Genomic DNA, 22,538 nt, shown 5'->3' on the forward strand with positions numbered 1-22,538 from the left:
TCTCAGGCTGGGAGAAGTGAGACAGCTGGAGAAGGGAGTGTTCTTATCGTTCCACAGTGAACTCCCTGCCTCCACCCTGGCACAAAGCAGGTTTGACAGGTCTGTAAGGTGCAGTAGACCCTTCAACCCTGCTGGCATCTCAGTAAAGGTGTGAGACAGGACAAGGACCCTCTGCTGTGTGGTATCAGTTATATGCCTTACAGCTCTTCTAGCACATAATGAAACAATAATAATACCATCAATTTCTTCTCTCTCATAAAAAGAAAGGCGTGGTTCTTTGTAACTAATCTCCAAAGATCGTGCCATACAGTGCTAAAGGATGAAAGTGATAGTGGTCTATAATATCAAGGCCCTGAAATTACCCAGCCAGGCTGCTCACATCCAGACTATTTCATGTCTAGTACATTAGTGATACAACTCACATGTTGGACCTACCCAGTGGAGGTCAGGTGTCTCCCTTTTTTCACAACCTGGACTTTGCCTCCTCTGGCATTTGTGAATCTTCGCAGATTCATTATTTCTTCAGCGCTCTAGGACTTTAAACACAAATGTCTCCAGACTGATTCTTTGACCTTCTCAACACTGCCTACTTCTAAACCAGCAACAAAGTAAGGGTTTACATTGATTAAAGATTACATTCATTTGATACTTTCCGCTTTTCCTTGGGTAGAGTTTTCTTAGCCCTAAGCAAAACTGGGACCAGTTCATCTTTCTTGATAATGTGGAGTTTTATTAGCCTGGTGGAGGAGAACAGTAAAAAGGATGAACATCTTACGGGTTTTTCCCCTTTTTTCATATGTTATCAGATAGTCAGAAATATAACATTTGTGGGAAAACTGTTTACCTTTGAAAAGTTATAGCATGTTTTGATGTCTAAACAAGTAAACAGATCTATCATTTTCAGATGCAAGTAAAACTTTTAAAAGGGCTGAAGTGCATTTTAAAAAGGAAGAAGCATGTTTAAGGACAAAAAGTGTTGGGCGGGGGGCTTAAAATTAATTAAGCTGATTCCACTTACACCAGTGCAAAAGTAGGAGCAAGTCCCTATAAGTTAATAGAATTGCACCACTGTACAATAGATGTAAGAGAAGAATCAAGCCCTATGAAGCGTAATTGGAAGATGTTGCATTGCTATTTCATAGTGTAAGAGAATGCTCTCACTCTCGCATCCTAATGAAACTCTCAGGGCATTTAAACATATGCTCTGGGATGGGGGGAGGGTGGAGAGGCGCTTTAATTAAAGCTCCAGGAGCATCTCTTGTATTAGCATCCCCATGCTGAAAAATGGAGGTGGGGGCACTTTAACTTTATAAAAATCCAGCAGAACCAATTAATTGAGTCTGCTCTGAGACACTGCATCGAAGCAGCCTTGCTGCAGTTGTATAGGTGCCCTCACATTCTAATCAAACCCCTGCTTCCATTCTGAATCAGGTCTTTGACAGAAGAGGGTTTTCTTTCTGTTTTCTGCCTGAGGCCCAGGCAGTTTGCTGGGGGCAGGTGATTCCCAGGCAAGTCAGGTGCAACCAGCAAACCTGCTAATGCTGCAGGCTGAGTGTGAGCGTGGTAAGAAGGACCTCAGAAGCATAAATGTGGTAGGTGTGTGGTACCTATGACCATCTGGAACTAGGCACTTCTCCCAACCTGTCTTAATAAGCAATATCCATACTTGATTTCAAGCCCAAGCTCAGCCCTTTTCTGGGGGCTGAACAAGCACATGATATTAGGATGACATAAGGATTAGCTCAGATCTGCCCACGCTTGGCAGCTTCTAGGCAGTGTTCTCCAGGACTGCTTATACATGTCCTACATGCTGTTTCTCCCAGACAGCCACTCCTATGTCTTTATAGTGTAGTTGGCTAACAAGCCACTAATTGGGTTTAGTCAACAAAGTCCACTTTGCCCTTTTGCAACAGAATCTATGCTTATATGGCCAGAGGTTTTAGGCTAATGCTGCAGTCCTCTTACACAATCTATACTTTCCTTGTGGCTGTCACTTTTGTCTCTCACTGTCCATTGTGCATGCATGTGTGAGAGAGAGCAGGAATGGTACATGTAGGGCTTAGTTAACATATTGGGTTAAAGAACAAGGTGTGTGTGTAAATGGGGGTCTTTCATGTCTCTGTGTGTAATATCAGCTATGTCACTAATGAAGCGAGAAGTTAATAGTAGTAGCTAAAGTGACTAGGACCAGAAAGACCTGCAGGGTGACCTTAGGCAGATGACTCCACTGCTCTGCCCTTTACAAGAATAGGAATAATGACACTGACCTTCTTTTGCAAAGTCATTTGAGATTTACTGAGGAACAGCATTATGTGAGGTGTATTATTACTGGGTCACAGAGCAGAAATATCTCCCAGATTCAGAGGTCGTTATTTTTTTAGCAGAGGAAGCTAAAGAACAGTTTATACATTGTGCAAAGCCATAAACAGGGGTTTTCCAAGCTGAAGCATAGGAGCAAAAAATTAACTAAATATAATGACTGTCTTCTCCCAGTTACCATTAATTTCTGAGAAAAGCAAAGATTCTTTGGAAATTATAGGTTCATAAAAGCACGGGAAGAACAGGATCTCAAGAAATCATTTACTTCAGCATTCTGCACTGAAATGGGATCATCCTTGACAGATATTCATTTAATATACTCTTAAAAACCTTCAGTGAAGGAGACCCCATAACCCCTGTAGGGATCCTATTCCAGTGTTTCACCACCCTAGAAAGCTTTCCTTAATATATAATCAGGATCTTCTGGGCTTCTAATTAAGATGGTTTCTTTTGTTCATTACCTAATGGCAATGGAGAACAATTGACCATTGTCCCACTAACAATAAACTTTAAGATATTAGAAAACTGCTATTAGATTAATTACCACTGCTTTGGGACCCCCTGCTACACAACATTATGGCACAAGAAGGTTGGGGAAAACCAATGGAACACGTGAGAATCGGGCTCGGTTGGCAACACACAGCCTGCAGGCCGGATATGGCCCATGAATAAATCTGTCCATGAGCCAATAAATCTGTCCCACAAAGCCTGAGGGCTTTACCTGTGTCTCTGTCTGCCCCCACATCAGGGCTAAACAGCAAGAACCTGGGCTGGGGCTAGACAACCTCCAGCTATGCCCATGCCACTGCTACTTCTTGCCCCAAGCCTCCCCCTGGCTGTGGCATGGGCACAACTTCCAACTGGTAGGGAGCTGCACCAGAGCTGGGCAGGTAGGAGCTGCATCCATGCTGCTGCCTCTTCTCCCCACAATGCTTTTTGTGCAGTAATGCCTTGGCAGAGGGGATCCCCTTCTCATACAAGAGCTGATCAGGCATGAAATTTAGGATTTCTTGTAGCTTTCCCATTTATTTTCCATAATTAAATAGGGAGCCCTGAAGTTTTTTGACTGTTGATTCCTGTCTGTTTTTTCAGAACCTTCTGCCACATCACTTAAAACTGAGCTATGTGGGTCAAAGCCTATTGACTGATCCATTACTCCATTCTTTTCCAAATACAGCAATCTCTTCCTGAAGAACCTTCAGAAACCTGGATAGGATGGGATCCTGGTGGCAACTGCTACAGTCGTTGCTTTACATCCATGTCCTGCTGCCACACTTTGCTGAAGGTGTCACCAGAGTCTATTACCTGGGGATCCACGAAGTGAAATGGAACTATGCCCCAACAGGGAAGAACATAATCAGCGACCTAAACATTACAGCTGACCTGTATGTTTAACTCCTATACATATTTCAGCCTATGCTGGCCTAAAGTCACAACTGGCTCAGCTGTTTCATGCAGGATATTCTGGGGATCTTAAACAAGCAGGTGACATGGTCAGATAGCTCATCTTTATAGGCTTAATAATTAACTTGCTTTATCACAGGATCATAGAAACTGCCATATTGGGACAGACCAATGGTCAATTTAGTCCAGTATCAAATGGCCAGTTCCAGATACTTCAAAGGAAAGTACCAACCCTTCATGTTTCAACTAATTGCACAATGTTATATCATGAGGATTATTTCATCTTGACCCCAACAGATGATCTGCTTATCTGCCCTGAAGTTGAAGACTTTATGCCTTTATATATGCATTAGTGGTTAAGGCTGGTCAACTTTTTATTTTGACAGAAAATACGGTTTTTAATTAATTTTATGCAAGAAAACTTCTGTTTCAGTCACAGATTCCCAGGCTTTTGAAAATTCCCCAAAATATGAACACTGAAAATAAATGGTTGTCAGCCACTGAAAACACAAGCAGCTTTAGTTTTTGTTTTTCCAAAACCAAAACTATTTTTTTCAGTGAAACCTTGTGAAAAATCTGTGAAGTGAAAATTTTATATTTTGTGTTGAAATCCTTCATGGATTTAAAATATATTTCCTGCAGCCACCTCATGAATATTGCAAGAAATTTGAGTTATCCCTTTAAAAAAAAAGTTTGTAGTAGAAACAGAAAAGATCCAGAGAAAAGTAATAAAGATTATCATCTGCCTGGACAGATTCCCAGAAAGGGAGGTATCGAACAGACTGGAACAATTTAATTTATGAAAATGACAAAGAAATGGAGGCATGGCAGATACATGTGATATAACATGATAGTGAGAGTAAATCAGGTGACTTGATTTATCCTCTCTAATGTTTGAAGGATATATGGACAGTCTGAGATTAAATTTGCACTTAAAACTGATTTTAAAAAGCTTTTCTAGCACAGCAAGGAATTAGCATGTGGATCTCATTTGCACAGATGTTATTGAAACTAATGGCTTAGTAACAATGAAAAAAAGATTCAGCATTGGGATGAGTTGTGCAGCCAGTTGAGATTTTTTTGAAGGAAAAAGTTTTTAGTTAACAAAATGGCTTGTGTCTGAAAATGAAACAAGGTCAGCAGTTAAATTCCTTTTCCTGTAATGTGGCAGCTAACACTAGTTGCCACAGCAAGTGTAGGTGTGTAAAGAGTGGAGCTGCCTCTGTACAACTCTACTCGTCTCATGCATTAAACAACAAAATTCACATTTAATTTCATGGTTGCAGCAATGAGCTTGTAAAAAACAAATTTTTTTACCAGGGCTTGCTATGGGTAAGGAGTGTTTCTTTGCTGTAGTAGTGATGGTTGCTAAGAAAAAAGATATTTGGAGTCCAATTAAGATCTGACCTATTAGTAGTATCTGATGAATAGTAATAATAAAAATCTATTTCATGTTTGTATTGACCTTTGGACATGACACAAGTTCCTGAGCTCACTACTTTTCTGCAAATGCTACATACCAGCTGGAAACCCACCTTCTTTTATTGTCTTTGTCACCGGGCTCAAGAGATTATTCTCCTTATGATTCATGCGGCATGCTTGCAAACACCACTAGGATGTAAAAATGGAGTTATAGGAATAAAAAAACAAATAAGAACTCTGAAGTCTAATATTTGGTGGCATAAAATGACCGCAGGATAAGAAAGGAAGAAATCTCTTGTGCCTCTGCTGTGTGACAAAGCACAGCCAGCTGCAGTTAGGAAAGTATTTCCCCACTTCCCTTTATGGCTAAGGGCAGACATTACACATAAACTGGTTTAAATGATCAGAAACTGGTTTCTGAACAGACATTCAGTACACATAAACCAGTCAGAAAATGGCTGAAACCGGTTTGAAATAAATCTGGTTAAATGTAGTATCAGCTGTAACTGATTTGGGTCAAACCAGTTTATGTAATGTCTGTCCGAGACCCCTTGCTGGTTTAAGTTAAATCAGATTCCCCCAGCATCCTGGCATGCTCTCTGGGCTGGGCGGGGGGCTCTCTGCTCCACACCAGAGCTGGCCCCTCCCCTCTTCTCCCTTGCTGTAGTTCCAGCAGAGACTTGCAGGCATAGCAGGGTCTTCTGGCTTCCGTGTTCCCCCTCCCTCCCCCTCTTACCACTCACTGCTTAAGCAGAGATTCCTTCCTTCTCTCTCCCACAGCACTGACTGTAGCCAGCATGTGGTATGCTAGCTAATGCTGTGTAAGGCAGATAGGACAGTGTCCACTTAGGGCTTTTTGGAGCTAATCAACAGCTCATCTGGTAATGTCCCTGCATTCCTTTCTTTGGAAAAACGCTGTTTAAGAACTAATGAGCAAGGTTTCAACAGTGAACTAGCTGTTGAACTAATGAGCAAGGCTTTGTTTTCTGATGGGGTGCTAAATGCTGATAAATGTTCTGTAATCATAATCAAAGAGGGGGAGGCCCCTCCTTAATCAGAGCATCCTGCCAGGGCCTGGTCGTGTCCCCCTCAGATCAGACCTGTGGAAGGGAATGCCTGACCATAGCCTATGGGACAGACTTTCCTGAGGTGGGTCCCTGGATTGTAGCCAGAGACCTCTCTCAGACTAAAGGAACTGCTAATCTGCTATGGTGCAGTGGGGCTTTGCATCCCCTTTCATATTTCATGCTCTCAAACGGTAGACAATAGTGAAGGATCTAGTGTTATTACCTAACTGGATTTCGCTTCCAAGGTTCTGCTGTGATCATACTGAAATCAGGGTGGTTATGTCACATCAGCCACAAAACTGGGCCACTGTATAACATTGTGGAGCATTATGGAAGTTATTTGGGATGACCTATTTTGCTGCAGCGGGAGCCCCAGAGGAAACACAATGTTGAACTAGGGTGGGAGGAGAACATGGGATGTGTGCTGGTACAACAGAGGCTCTGTGAGTCAGCTAAGAGGACAACCTTAGGTATCTTTTTTAGCACTGTCCCCACCATGTTATGTAGTTGTAATAGATAGCACGTTATTCATGATCCATTTTGTTTTCTCAATTTAACAGAGAAGCCTCTGCATTCCTCCAGCCTGGCAAAGACAGGGTAGGAAGCATATACAAAAAATCTGTCTATAAGCAATACTCAGACTCCACGTACACAACTGAGATCAGCAAACCTGCCTGGCTGGGGTTTCTTGGGCCCATCATCCGAGCTGAAGTGAGCGATACCATTCTTGTGCACCTAAAAAATTTTGCCAGTCGGCCATACACGATCCATCCTCATGGCGTGTTCTATGAAAAGGACTCAGAAGGTAAATAAATTACAGCACTATAGCAGAATCATAGGTTTTCTACAACAGACACAGGGAAGATGCAGTGGTTGAATTGATCTGAAGCAATATCACTCGGAAAGCAAGTATTATTGGATAAGCTTTATGGGAATGCCACAAGCTACTGGATTCGTGGATCTGAGGTGACTACTCAGAACCTAATTTCCAGCTGTGGGCTCCTTAATAGAATGTCCAGATTCTTCCTTTAAAAATAGTATGATAGTAACACTACCATACCCTGAATATGGGACCATAGCACTAGCAGGGAAGCAGTTTATGAATATTGACTATTATAGTGTTATGTCAGAATATGCATTTAAATGTCTGTCATGTGATGAATACTGTAGACACCAAAGGATTGAATGACATTTCAGAATAGAAATTCCTGACTTGAAACAGTCCCAGAGACTTTAGAAAGAACTAATTCTAGGGGACTGTAGAGGCAGCCTGAAACCTTAATGATGTTCTGTTTTGCAACGAGAAGATAAAGAAGCAATGGGTAGAGCATTGATTCTCAATCAGGGTGCTGCAGCACCCTGAGATGCCTTGAGGATTCTTTCAAGACTGCTACAGAGTGATATACAATGTTAGTATGGTTAGATATGCAAACATGATTAACAGGATAAAGCCAGATATTTCAAATAGGAATCCACAGTGTTAAAAACTTTCTTACTTGTGGTCTTTCTGAGTTCTTTGCAACAGAAAAAAATGCTCTATTATTGTTCTGTAGTCAAAAAATGAGTGAAAAGTAAGAGCTGGCATTTTGAGGGGTGCCGTGAGCCTGGCAAAGAGTTCTTTGAGTTTACCTAGAGGTGCCTAGCACCTAAGAAGATTGAGAACCACTGGGGTAGAACATGGGACTTATACTGGCTCTACTGTTAAGTTACTGGGGAAGTCTTTATGCCTCAATTTATCTACTGAAAAATCATCACTGCATTAGTTAACATGTCCATATAAAGCTTAAGTCCTAGACCGAGAGATACTACAAACTCAGGGCTTCTATGTTCTGTCAAGGGTGAAACATGAAGTATGGGTTTATATATCATCTGCTCTGCCTAACTTAAACAGATGCTCTGATTGCTTAATTATTCCAGGGTCCCTGTACCCCGATGAGTCCTCACAGCAGCATAAGAAGGATGATTCCATTCCACCAGGAGGGAATCATACGTATACTTGGACTATACCTGAAAATCATAGCCCAACAGCTGATGACACAAACTGCTTGACTTGGATCTACCACTCTCATATTGATGCACCAAAGGATGTTGCTTCTGGGTTAATTGGGCCATTACTGACATGCAAAGAAGGTAACACTGTAGGGAGAGGGGAACTCAAAGTTGCAGTTTCAGGGACTTAATAATGTTTTCAAATAGATTAGGACAAGCAGTAGCTACCCAGTCAGATCTGCTGCTCATGTGGACTTTGGTCTGAGATAAGCATTGTATTCTGGATTGATTCTGATCATTACCTTGTACTTATTCATAATGGCTTACTGCAGTGGTGCTCAGCTTTTCAGCCTTGTGGGCCAGATGAGTGGCATAGAGCCCATCTGTAGGGCAGATTGGAACCCAAGCCACGCTTGCATACCAGACTTGGGCTCCAGGGCTCTGTGTTGTTGCCCTCCAGCCCCATCTCCTGGGATCAGGCCCCAGGCCCTGTGTTGATCCTGCCAAGCCCCATGGGCCAGGGTTGGGCCCCATGCAACCCTGTGTGCCTGATCTAGCATGCAGGGCCATGGCCTGCAGAGCTCCTCAAAGACCAGCGGGTAGCTCTGCAGGCCAGATTACTTGTTGCCAGAGGGCCAGAGTGTTAGTGCATTAGTTTGAAACACCTTGGGACATAAGATGAAATACATAACTGTATTCATCAAGACATGATCTGTACATGCTATTTATTGTCGGTAACAACAATAATGAAAGGTCCAGGACTGGACTAGCAGGGAGTTCTGCCAGTAAGAAATGAGATGTATTAGCCAAGCTGGGTGGGATTTAAGAATGGATCAATGTCAAGCACTGCAGGTTAAGGATGACATTGGCAGAGTTCAGTGAAGGTATGAACAGGAAGAACAGAAGTCTACAATCTGTTTGGGAAGAGATTTCCTTCAAGGTATTGGTGCTATTCTCTTTGACAAATCTCTGCTCTTCCCTCATTTTCTTGTCATTTTCTTTACCCCAGGAGTGCTAACTGGCACCTCCCAAAGGCGGCATGATGTGGACCTGGATTTCTTTTTGATGTTCAGTGTCATAGATGAGAACCTGAGCTGGTATTTGGATGAGAATATTGCTTCTTTCTGCACTGACCCAGGCTCTGTCAACAAGGAAGACAAAGAGTTTCAAGAGAGCAACAGAATGCATGGTGAGCATCATCTGTCACAACCACCTGGCTTTTCTTATTCATTCTGTGCATGGGTGACAGTTCCACGATACCTGGAAATGCAGGTTCCCCAGATGTATACATGGATGATTTTAGAACTATACAAGACCTGTACTGAAAGCAGCCCTAACAGAAAGGTGCCACCTCAGTCCCAACAAAACCATTATGTATTTGGTGTTCTTTCACTGAGCATTGGACCATTAATCTCAGCTGCAGATTATGACTCATGTTAGATAATGATCAGTGAAGATGGATGGTCCAGGATCAGTCAGTGGAGGGGAAAGGCATTCTGGTTACATCTTTCCTTTGTATGCCCTCTATTTCTGTAAAATGACTTGCAGGCTGAGGCTCAGAAATCTCTTTTCCTGATTTGTGCTTCTAAATCCCTTGGTTTGCAGCTATTAATGGTTACTTGTTTGGCAACCTGCCTGATCTGACAATGTGTGCTGGGGATCAGGTAGCATGGCACCTCTTTGGGATGGGCAATGAGATTGACATCCACACAGCCTTCTTCCATGGACAGATGCTCACCATCAGAGACCACAAGACTGATGTCGCCAGCCTTTTCCCAGCTACTTTTGTGACAGCCAACATGATTGCCCTTAACCCTGGGAAATGGCTTCTGAGCTGTCAGGTCAATGATCACTTCAAAGGTAGGTCACACTTTGGAATCCATTCTACAACCTGTGAACTCCTTTCTCTCTGCAATAGTGACCACTTCACATTGTGCAGAGGGGCAGAACAACCCTCCAGACATACCCCTTGCTGAAAGAGCTTTTCTTGTAGTGTGGGGTTAGTGGAATTGTTTGACCTGCAGGCATTACAGATTCTGGCAGGTGATGCTCCAGCTTGCCCAGCTTTGGACATCTCAGGGTCAGACTAGGTGGTGGTGCTGCAGGAGGTGCCCTGTAGTTTAGGCTTTTACCTCCATAGGCAGCACCTATATAATACACATGAGAATTGCTGGAGCTACATTTTCCCACTGGACCTTCCTGATGTAGGGTCTGGTATTTATGGTAGGAACCCTTATCCATTAGCTGAGAAAACTCTCCCATCTCATGTGACACTTCAGCACCCCTTTTCAGGAATGCCCAAGCTGAGATAACAGGACTCAGTGCTTAGTGCAGAAGTCACTCTCTTTAATCCATTCTGCACCCTGTGGGCTCTTATGGACTGGACAGGGCACTGCCGGCAGAGGGGTTCCCCTCTACCCTTTGGCAGCTTGGAAGACAGAAGTTTAAGTGTGCATTTGCTTCTTCACCATGTCTTGGGCAGCTGGAATGGAGGCACTCTATGAAGTTAGACATTGTTCTCAGAAAACTCCGGAGTCAACCCTTACAGGGAAAGTCCGGACATACTACATAGCTGCAAAGGAAGAACAATGGAATTATGGACCCTCAGGACTTGACCTGAGCACTGAGGAAAGCTTGCAGAAGCCAGGGAGGTAAGAGGTTTTCACATGCAGGGGCTCTCTACTGAAGGCTGTGTCTGAGATGCGTGCACTATGTTGACAGGAATTTGGAACATCTTATTCGACATAATGGTTAAAGCCACTGTTTCCCTGACATGCATTCCTATAGGGCAGATATGCATTGCACACTACAGTGCAGCTCAGAGAGACCCAGGCTAGTTCAGGAACCAGAAGCATCATAGAGTTGTATGTGGGCCATTTCACCCTACTTCTCATGGAAGAGACTTCTGTTGGTTCCTGCTTCCCTCTTTTCTCCCTCTCCCTTAATTAGCAGGAAGCCTACTATTCTGATAAAATGATGCATTTCTCAGTAGGGAAGCAAGTTTCACAAAAGACACAGGGTGGCAGAGCTAGACTGTAGATTTCTATTCAGCTTTCATGAAGCCATGCTATGTGAAATCTCGCAGTAAGCACACACCTCTAGCTCCCATGCATCTGACATAGTTTCATAGTTAGTAGGGTCGGAAGGGACCTGAGCAGATCATCAAGTCCAACCCCTGCCATGGCAGGAAAGAGTACTGGGATCAAACAACCCCAGCAAGGTGATTATCTAGCCTTGTCTTAAAGACCCCCAGGGTAGGAGCCACTTCGCTTGGAAGCTGGTTCCAGATCCTAGCTGCCCTGACAGTGAAGTAGCACCTCCTGATGTCTAATCTGAATTTACCCTCTGCCAGCTTGTGACCGTTATTCCTAGTCACTCCTGGTAGTGCTTGGGGGAACAGGGACTCCCCCAGTGCCTGCTGGTCCCCTCTGACTAGTTTGTAACAGGCCACTAGATCCCCCCTCAGCCTTCTCTTCTGGAGGCTGAATAGGTTCAGGTCCCGTAGCCTTTCCTCAGAGGGCCTGCCCTGCTGTCCCCTGATCATGCGAGTGGCCCTTCTCTGGACCCTCTCTGTGTTGTCCACACCCCTCTTGAAGTGCGGCACCCAGAACTGGACGCAGTACTCCAGCTGCGGCCTGACCAGTGCCACACAGAGGGGAAGGATCACCTCCTTGGACCTGCTTGAGATGCATCTGTGGATGCATGACAAGGTACAGTTGGCCTTCCTGACTGCATCCCCACGCTGCTGGCCCATGTTCATCTTGGCATCAATGATGACTCCAAGATCCTTTTCTGCTTCTGCACTGATGAGAAGGGAGTTCCCCAGCCTGTAGGTATGGTGCTGGTTCTTCCTCCCCAAGTGCATCACCTTGCACTTGTCGGTGTTGAATCTGATCCTATTCTCATCCGCCCACCCTTGTAACCTGTCTAGGTCCGATTGCAGCCTATTCCTCCCTTCTAGCATGCCCACGTCCCCCCACAACTTAGTATCATCAGCAGATTTGAACAGGGTGCTTTTTACCCCCCTCGTCCAAGTCACTGATGAAGATGTTGAACAATGCGGGCCCGAGGACCGAGCCCTGAGGGACCCCACTGCCCACATCCCTCCAGGTCGAAAATGACCCATCCACCACCACTCTCTGGGTGCGGCCCTCCAGCCAGTTGGTGACCCATTTGACTGTGTAGGTGTCAACACCACAGTCCCCCAATTTCTTGATGAGAACGGGGTGAGAGACTGTGTCGAAGGCCTTCCAAAAGTCCAGGAAGAGTATGTCCACTGCTAGCCTTGCATCTAAGGATTTGGTGACCTGGTCGTAGAAGGACACCAAGTTGGTCTGACAGGACCTGCCTCTAATGAATCTGTGTTGGTTGCCCCTAAGCATAATCTCACCTGCTGGCCCCTCGTGGACATGTGCCAGAATAATTCTCTCAAAAAGCTTACCCAAGATTGAGGTAAGACTAATGGGCCTATAGTTTCCCGGGTCCTCCTTCCTCCCTTTTTTGAAGATGGGAACCACGTTGGCCCTCCTCCAGTCCTCTGGCACCACACCAGAGCACCACGAGTGCTTGTAAAGCCATGCCAGGGGTCCCACAATGACATCAGCTAATTTCCTCAGCACTCTGGGGTGAAGAACTTCTGGACCAGCTGATTTGAATACATCCAGTCCCTCCAGAAGTTTTCTGACTAGACCCTCACTGACCCTTGGCCTAGGTGCGCCTCCCCTGGGGTCTGAGGGGGGCCCAGTGGGGAGGATGATCCGGTGTCTCCTCCAGAAAGTGGAGGCAAAGAAGTCATTAAATATGTTCGTTTTGTCGTCTGGTTTGACGACCAAATTTCCCAGCGTGCCTTGCAGGAGCCCCATTTTACTGGTACCTTCTTTTTGCCACCTATGTATTTAAAAAAGGACTTCTTGTTGTCCTTGATCTGGGAAGCTGTTCCCAGTCCCATCTCCGCCTTGGCCTTCCTGACTGCCCCCTGCATCCCCGAGCAACCGCAGTATAGTCCTCCCTGGTGCTGGCTGCTCCCTTCCATTGGGAGTACTCCTCCCTTTTAGCTAGAAGACATTCCCAGGTGCTTTCGGTGAGCCATGGGGGCTTTTGCGCCCTCCTGCTCCCTTTGATCCATGTTGGGATTACCTCCCTTTGGGCTTGGAGGATTGTCTCCTTAAGAAGCCACCGCTCTTCTTGGACATCTGGCTCCTGTCCCCTCTGGGACCTCAGTACTTCCCTGACTATTCTCCTTAGCTCATTGATGTCCGCCATCCTGAAATCTAGGGCTGCTGCCTTCCTGCAGGCCTTTGCCACCTTGCGCTGGATGGTGAATTCCAGGAGGTGATGATTGCTGTCGCCCAGGTGGCTGAGCATCCGCAGCCCCCTCACCAGGCCATCACGCATGTCCAGCACCAGGTCCAACAAGGCATCTCCCCTGGTGGGGCTGTGCACCTCCTGGGTTAGATGGAGGCCCTGCATTCTGGCCAGGAACCTACGTGAGCAGTCAGACCTGGCTGACTGCTCTTCCCAGCAGATGTCTGGAAAGTTCAGGTCACCCATGATGACCGTGTCTTTGACCTAATTACCTCCGTGAACTGACTTAAGAATTCCTGGTCTACCTCTTCCCCTTGGTTGGGAGGTCTGTAGTAGACCCCCCACCATTAAGTCTCTTTCCCCTCGACTGCCTTGTATTCTAACCCTGAGCACTTCAGTGTGCCCCTCCTCTGACTCTGTGCTACTTGGTGAGGATATGTATTCCTCCTTAATGTAGAGTGCCACACCCCAGCCTTTCTTCCCTGTCCTGTCCCTCCTGTACAGCCTATAGCCCTTAATATTCACTGCCCAGTCATGCGTTGGGTCCCACCACGTTTCAGCGGGACATCTTTCACACCAAATGAATATCATGAGAGCTGGCATCTGAATGGTGCTTTCTGCTTTCAGAACATGTGCAAATAGAAATCAATAAATTCTCACACCCACTCCTAGGAAGTCCATAAATTCAAAAACCCATTTTACAGAGGAGGAGAAACTGAACTATAAAGCAGCTGAGTGACATACTTCCACAAGTCAAGAGTGCAAGCTTTCTCTGTCACTACCATTATGTTGGGGCCCAGGGAACTAATTTTAAAATCACGTGAAATTTCTTCTCTGTGTTCAGCCCTGCTGAGCAGTTCTTCAAGCGGGGCCCCAGTCGGATTGGGGGAATTTACTGGAAGGCGAGATACACGGAATACACTGATGCAACTTTCCGGGTGGAAAAAGAGCGGTTGAAAGAAGAGAAGCATCTTGGGATACTTGGTAGGACCTGTCTGGAAAAAATAAACCTTTTTCAACACCAGGTAGAGCAGGGGTGTCAAACATATATTTTGCGGGTCAGAGTCAACTCATGGAGCCACTTTGCCTGGTCTGATTGTGGGGCACCAGAAGTTAGGGGGTATGATGAGGGATGTGGCCTGCTGCAGAATCTGGGGCCCTTGTCAGCATCAGGAGGGAAATCAAGGGCTGATGTAGACCCAGTCACCCTCTGCTTCACCACTGCTATGACCCTACCTCCTTGGCTGTTGGCCCTACCACTGTAGCTCAGGGCAAGCAGCAAGAGCTGGAACCACGCTTTGCCAGAGCCAGAACTGCTGCTGCTACTGCTGTGTGCCCCAAGCCAGAACCACTGTGCCTGGACTGGCTTCAGCCTGCAAGGAGCACTGCAGTTCTGATCCAGCCCAGGGCACAAGGTGAGTCTGATGCCCCTGAGCTAGAGCAATGTATCAGCAATGCCAATTGGCTGGCATTGTCCTGTAATTTGTAGAAGCAGTAACTTTTGAAAAGAAAGTGTTCCCTTCATAATATCAACTATAGCCATTTCAGTATAAGAGAGTAGGTTGAGTGTTTTTTTTAAATTTGGGAGATCAATATTATTGGTGGTGGTGAGGGATATACTAAGAATATGACAAATAGACAATCATAGATTAGATTGATAGCTTTCCTGGGGCTAGTGCTCATGGAAGCTTTTTAAGCATTTGTCAAAGGAGACTAAAGGCCTTATCCCACCCCATTGAAGCAAATGGACTTTTGGCCATTGATTTAAGGTAGGGTCAGGAAGTAGTGAGTAGTAGTAGAGAGGAAGAGTAGGGACTACCACAGGATAAGGAGCTCTCCCTCTCCTTTACTTTAGTCCCAGATGTTAGGACCTGGAAAATCCTTTGCTGAAGCCTCCCAGACAAACTTTTACTTTTTAAATAGCTTCTACCCAACCCTTGCCATCTCCACCTTGATGCCAACAAGCGAACAAGCCAACCTGGCCCAGGTGAAAACAGAGGAGCAGTTCTGTCAAGCCCTACATTCTGAGCTTTCTTTCCCTGTAAACTCTGTATAGAAACAGCCACTGATTTCCTGCTTTGCCCATTATTGTTGCCCCTCTGTCATCCCATCCACTCACTCACTCTGTTTCTCTCTGCAGGTCCAGTGATAAAAGCTGAAGTGGGAGACACCATCTTGGTGATATTTGCTAACAAAGCCTCCTGGCCCTTCAGCATTCAGCCCCATGGAGTACTTTATGGGAAGGAATGGGAAGGAGCTATCTATCACAATGGTTTGTTACTCCCATACCATCTAAACTAATGCAATGGCAGCCCCAGCATTGTGGTTTCACAGTGCAGCTGCTCTGAGTCAGATGCGCGCGCTCTCAGAATTCACCAGGTGAGCAGGGCTGGGCATGCTCAGGAACTAGGGGCTGCTGCAGGAGGTAGTACTAGTGTTTCAATAAGGGATGCTTTTCCTGTCGACTTATCACTGAACCAGAGCCTCAGCATGGTGCCAGAAACAGAGGAATACCAGAGGTTGTAATTTTTAGATGAGATAAAAGTCAGGTTCCGCCTATTTCTAACCACAAGCACAGGAAAGTATCTAGTATGCTCCAACTTGAATAGTCATAGTTCTACTACCTACATTCTCCTGAGGATTTAACTGGATTTATTTCTTTATTTTGTGCCACTTGGCCCACCTCTGCCATGACACTTTCCATAAACTTGTCCACAGTTGTATGTACAATAATGCATGCTTCTGTCTCTGGTGTACTTTTGACACTCCTATAACATTCTGCTACATTCTACCCCAGTTGCTTTCATAGTAAGTAAAGCAAATCTCAGTCTGAATACAGCTGATAAAGTGTTACAAACTTACGTACCATCTTTTCTTGTGTTTTATAGGCCTGTCATGGAATGGAGTCTCTGTTAAACCTCTCCATAATTTCACATATCGCTGGACGGTACCACAGCATGTTGGACCCACAGCCAGTGACCCTCCTTGCTTAACCTGGATGTACTCTTCTGCTGTGAATCCCTTCAGAGACACTAACTCAGGCTTAGTTGGCCCCCTATTGATCTGCAAACCTGGAACTCTGAGTGACAACAACAAACAGGTATTGTCTACTCCCCTGTTGCAGTAGTTCAGGATCTTTGTCTCTTAAGAAGAAATAACTGGAGAAATGAGGCCTTAGTCCAGTGGTTTGCAGCCTTTTTAGAATCAAGGCACTCCCCATTAGACTCGATGCACCTCTCAGAAAATGCTGGGTCTAGTTTTCACTTGTTTTTTGCCTACAGAAAAATCACAGACTAATTTTTCAGTTGCAAAAAACTCAGAAAGACCACAACAGGTCAGAATGTTGTTACCACTATGAATTACTATTTGAAGTCTTGGTTTATCTTGTGGCTCATGTCTGCATACCTAACAGTGCTAACATTGTGTGCCATCCCACAGCACCCTTGAAAGGATCTGAAGGCACCCTAGGGTGCTGTGGCACACTGATTGTAAATCAGTGCCTTAGTCCAAGTGACACATGAATAAAAATGTGCTGCAGGAAGGAGGCCAACAGCAGGAAACAACGCAGCAAGGGCAGAGGGGGTGCTTGTTCAGTCATGCCAGAACAGCTTCATGCATCAAGTTGGCTTTTGGGAGAAGCTAGAGCACTTGAACCAGCTTGACTCTGGGCTTTAAAGGAAATCTTTACCATTTTGTCAAAGTAATGGGCTAGAGTCATCTTCGGTGTGATTCTGCTGACAATTACAGGGTTACACTGAGGATATATTTGTCTTGATATTTGTGGGCATAATCCTTTACAAATTCTTCTTATTATAAAATGGTAGCATCAGAGTGATGTTGTAGTCATGATGGTCCAGGAATTACGTGAGAGGCAAGGAATTCTTAGGGTGGTACTTTTTGTCGGACCAATTGCATGGTTAAACTTTATTCCAACAATTATATTGACAATGATTGCAAGTTACACACACACATTTTTGTTACAGTATTTAATATAGTCCTATTTTTGCTGAAATAAGTGCATGTTTTGCTTAAATGGGAGAACATTTTGTGTTTCAAGTGGACATATTATCTACTCAAAATTCAGCCCATTTTTAAACAAAAAAAGTATGCAAAAACAGGTGACCTTCTGGAGGCTTGGAACATAAAAATAGGTGAAATCCTATGGAGGATGAGCATTTTCTCCTGGAATTTCACAAAACAAATATGCGTCACATTGGCATAGAGCTAGGAAGGCAGTCAAATGGTAACAATAACTATTCTGAGATAACTTATGGGTAGATAAGACTCCATGAAGGAAGATTCCATGTAGGAGTAAGGGGAAAACCCTTTGGCCCTGCAGGGGATGAAATCAAGTGGCCGTGTTAAGAGATGAAAAACACAGAACTTGCCACATGCAAAGTAATCTGTATTTTACAAGCTAATGGTTGACCCAACTGTTTTAAAAAGTAATGATGATGATGATTATTATTATAACAGAAAGGGATCGACAAGGAGTTTTACCTTCTCTTCAGTGTGTTTGATGAGAATCTCAGCTGGTATTTAAATGCAAACATAAAGTACCATTTGAAAGTAGAAGAGGCCTCTGTAGAAAAGAATGAAGCTTTCAAGGAGTCCAACAGAATGCATGGTATGGCACTGCTCTTTCTTATACAGGGTCTGTCTAAAACTTATTGCTAAAAAATGGAATTGCCAAATGCTGCACTGACACCTAGATATGTAACAGCTGGGCACCAAAAATATGCTGTGAGTAAAGTCAGAGCATAGATAAGGGGATCTGAGGACCCATTTTGCCCAGAAAGCATGTCTGAAGCTGATATGGAGTGGATGGCAGATGGCAGTGCGTTCCCCATAAAAACTCATCTGCAATTCCCATGTTCTCCTGCTCTTTGGGAGCATGTGAATGAAGATGCTCTTATGGCCAATTTGTAACTATCTGGGTATTATTTTTTCTCTTGCAGCCATTAACGGATTTATGTTCTCTAACATGCCCAAGCTGGAGGTATGTAAAGGAGACACTGTAGCCTGGCACCTGATGGGCCTGGGAACTCAGGCAGACATTCATGGAGCAGTGTTCCAGGGAAATACCTTTCAAATGAATGGGATGAGAAGAGGTACAGCCAATCTCTTCCCTCACACATTTGCCACTGCCTTCATGCAGCCTGATAACAAAGGTAAATATCTATACAACTGAGAAGTATTTGTTCTCCTGCCCTGATTTGGCTAGATGTGGTATCATGGTTACAGGGCAAGCTATGCTGCAGACCCTTTTTAGTCCTTCTGAAGTAAACTTCTCAGGTGACAGGCCTGATTTCCTCTGCTCACTCCAACTGCAGCTGTGTAGTTCTACTGCTCATAAGCTGAATATCTGAGCCACAGTCCTACTGCTTTATAAATGTATAAACCCAACTGACTTAACAGGTATTGTTACCTGTAAGCCCCTTTTCTTCCAGGAGCCCAGGATAGAATAGGTGGGCAGTGACACAGAAACGCCTTGTTCAAAATGGAGTGGTATTTACTGATATGGGGTCAGGGGCTGAAGACAGGAGGGGAATCTTACTTCACCCGCCTGGAGTACCTGAAAAACCATTAACGCCTACTTTTGTACCACACTCTCATTTTCGCCTTAACACTACATCACAAAAAGTGGCAAGAACCCCTCTACCTTTTGCATTAATGTTTTTTCAAGGACTCATGCAGGGTGAAAAAGGATCACACTTAGGTGCCTACGTCTACTTTGGCATCTAATAAGCGGAATAGGATAAGGCCATAAGAGTCCTATGCGCATCTTGTCCTAGCAAAATATAACCAAGTTGTCCTTAGTTCAGGTTTCTCCAGCTTTTTTAAGATGCCCTTTTATAAGTCTGATGAGTAGTTTCCATCACCTTGGACCCTGACTCTCTCTCTTAGTCAATCTATCTTCCACCCCTTTTTGAATGGTGAATCATTTCACTTTTCAGTGACTTACTAAAACAGCTTTGTAACTGCTGGCAGTGGGCAGGTGCCTTCATTATAACTTATAAATTGATTATGGTGTCCAAGCCTTTGCTGAGATACTTGTAATCTAGGCCACTGTGGGTGCATATACATGTTCATTAATGCACAGTAGTTACTGGTATCCAGGTTGTAGCCATATTGGTTTAGAGGAAAAGGCAATCAGGACTCATAGTAAAGATGATATCTTTTATAGACCAACAAGATTTTTGCAATTTTTTTTTAATTGCAAGCTCATGACCAGCTATGAACTGACTGTCCAGAGGAGTTTTCCTTCTATTGACTCCTCTGTGCAATCCTATGAAATATGAACTTTCATTTCTACCCAGGAGAACTTTTACAATCTTTTCTCCAATGCCCGATGAAGGTTGTTTGTGCCTGGAAGCTTGCATTTAAAAACATTTTTTTGCAAAAATTTTGGTGGTCTATGTGACAGGGTGCCTGAAGCACCCTGCCATGAGCAGAGTCAAAAAAAAAAAGAAAAAAAGAAAAACTTACCTCATGGAGCCGGAGGAGCCACAGTGAACCGTGCCACGATCAGGACGAGCCAGGGAGCCGGTTGGGGCCGCGGAAGATCAAAGGCTGCCATGGCAGACCCTGCTGCTGAAATACAAACTCTGGAAAAGCAAAGCAGCACAGGAGGAGAACAAAAAAAAGGGAAAGTAGCACACTGGGCAGTAAAGAAGGAACAGCTGGCTCAGGCAGGCAGCCAACAGGGAATGGCCATGATGGACCCAGCTGGAGAGCGGGAGATTTAAGGGATGCCAAGGAAGTGGCCTGGGCAAGGAAGGAAGGAGAAAGAAATCTGAGCAGAGAAAGCGAGAAAGGAGGAAGCCCAGTGAAGAAAGGAGAACGTATAGTGGGCCAGAGGGTAAGTATTGGCCCTGTGGCTTACCTGGCAAGGTCCAACTGAGACTTGGAGATGGCAAGGAGGCTTGAGCAGCCAGTGAGTCTGATCCCAGGGGGTGAAGGGAACCACTCCAGGGATAGCTGCCTTGGGAGCCATGCAGGAAAGAACAGGACAAGCAGCCACATAGGCAGAGACCTCAGTTAAAATCTTTCAGGTTAAGACAGTAAAGAATCGTAGTGGCAGTCAACATTGCCCGGAACATCGGGTGCGGTGAGGGCAGGGAATGGGGATGGTGGAGCCCTGCAAAGAGCTGCAGAAACTTTGAGTCCATAACTGATCTCAGTAGTGTCCAGACTCATCTCCCAGACATTCAAGGTGTGGCAGGCAATCTACAACAACAGGATACTACTGTTCCAGCTGAGAGGCAACATGATTCTAGGTGGCGAGGGAAGCCCCCTTACAGTCTAATAAAAGACATTATCTCTACTACGAGTCTTGATTGCCAGTAGTTACTGTGCATTTAATTTAGTAGTTGCTTAATGAAGTGCTAGCGAAAAGTGCAGTAACTACAGTTACTGTGCAGTAGCTCCACAGTTTTTTTTGTGATGTTTACTGCACAGTAGTTTAACAACACTGTGCAGTAGTATATTAGCATGGTTTTTGACCAGCACGCTACTGTGCAGTGTTATTAGGCTACTGTGCAGTAAGTGTCTCTTGTAGACACAGCCTGTTTTGCCCTTCCTGCTTGGTTCCTCGTAAAACCTTGTGATCTCATCCCATAGCAATGAATGCATCACAACTAAACAAACATACAGAGGTATGCACAGTTCTCATAAAAATAACATGGATGTGGCCCAGTTTTCTCACAGAATGAGAGAAATGCTGACTGAGATTCTTTACAGCTAATCTCTTTGTCCATGCTGCCCTCTAGGGAATTTTGAGATCTATTGCCAAACAGCCAACCACTATCAGTCTGGGATGAGGGAGCAGTACTTTGTTTCTGAATGCGGCAAAAAGATTCCTGCTCTTGCCCAGCTCTATGAAGGAGTGAGGACATACTACATCATGGCAGAGGAGGTGGAGTGGGATTATGCACCAGATCGTAGCTGGGAGCTGAAACGACACAACAACCCTGAGAAGGAAAGGTAGAGCTGGGACTTAGGGAGAGGCTGCATATTCTTTACACAGTGCTTCCTGGTAAAGCTTTATACAACCACTTCAAAAGGGAGACTAGCATTTCCAAACCTGGCTGAATGCTTATGTTGGAGCAAGGGACCTTCCAGTCCTTTGCATCTCTGAGCTAAATCCCTGAATTTGTGGTTTTGGTGTCTAAATTTTTGGTCTTGTTTTTCCTCCCTGTTTATAGCATCTCCTTGCATACTTATATTTGAGAGGGGAATCCTATATTCTCACTCAGTGCTATAATGGGTGCCCCACAGAGGCTGCCCACTGCAGCCAGCTGATACAGTGCTTCTATAATGCAGACATCCATCCACTGGAGAGTAGAATAATGTCCGCCAAACTCAATTCATGTCAGCCAGGGAGCAGCTACTCAGTCATGAGGTACCAAAGTAACTTTAGATCATGATCAACCAAAAGCAGTTTCCAACTGGTACTCCTAGAGACAAGAATGTTCTGTATCTTCCTACCAACCCTAGAGCCATTCTACTCTCTCTCATGGCCTCAGAGATGAAAGCAAGATATTTAAAGGTGAAACCTGTTCAGTTAATGGAGCTTTCACAGTAAATGCTGTTCATTCATGCATTTAAAATAGCACTAAAGTAACAGTATTCTACATTTTGCAGCTATGGCAACATATTTCTAAGCAATGAGAATGGACTCCTTGGCTCCAAATACAAGAAAGCAGTGTACAGGGAGTACACTGATGGGACATTCAAGATACTCAAGAACAGGAGCAGCGATGATGAGCATTTAGGGATCTTGGGTAAGAAAATGTGCAAGCGGTACATCTTTCAGGCACAGTGGGGTCTTAAGCTAGGGACAGACATTCAGAAAGCCTGAGCCTGAATTGATTCAATTTTTGCAAGTTAGTCTAACCTGCCTAGGTTGAACTGGTTTGCAAGTGTACAGACATTCCCTCTGAACTGAGGAAATGCAGGCACATGCCTTCAGTGGCACAGGCTAGAAGCCAGGGGGCACTAGAACAGCCATCCATTTCTTTGACAGTTCTG

General features: G+C 44.7%; 1 protein-coding gene across 1 annotated transcript in view; it reads left to right on the forward strand.

The window, feature by feature from the left end:
- HEPH (hephaestin) overlaps positions 1-22,538 on the forward strand; it is a 37,500-nt gene that overhangs the window by 2,625 nt on the left and 12,337 nt on the right. Inside the window, exons 2-14 of the mRNA XM_090059543.1 lie at positions 3,497-3,704; positions 6,773-7,017; positions 8,130-8,342; positions 9,211-9,390; positions 9,807-10,061; positions 10,684-10,852; positions 14,350-14,489; positions 15,646-15,777; positions 16,394-16,605; positions 17,982-18,132; positions 18,464-18,676; positions 21,278-21,491; positions 22,152-22,291. Coding sequence (XP_089915669.1) covers positions 3,535-3,704; positions 6,773-7,017; positions 8,130-8,342; positions 9,211-9,390; positions 9,807-10,061; positions 10,684-10,852; positions 14,350-14,489; positions 15,646-15,777; positions 16,394-16,605; positions 17,982-18,132; positions 18,464-18,676; positions 21,278-21,491; positions 22,152-22,291 — 2,434 coding nt within the window. The 5' untranslated portion in view covers positions 3,497-3,534. The remainder of the gene's footprint in view (positions 1-3,496; positions 3,705-6,772; positions 7,018-8,129; positions 8,343-9,210; positions 9,391-9,806; positions 10,062-10,683; positions 10,853-14,349; positions 14,490-15,645; positions 15,778-16,393; positions 16,606-17,981; positions 18,133-18,463; positions 18,677-21,277; positions 21,492-22,151; positions 22,292-22,538) is intronic.

Source organism: Crocodylus siamensis, chromosome 8 (assembly GCF_052110815.1).
Source record: "Crocodylus siamensis isolate JL-2025a chromosome 8, ASM5211081v1, whole genome shotgun sequence".
Classification (NCBI taxonomy): Eukaryota; Metazoa; Chordata; order Crocodylia; family Crocodylidae; genus Crocodylus; species Crocodylus siamensis.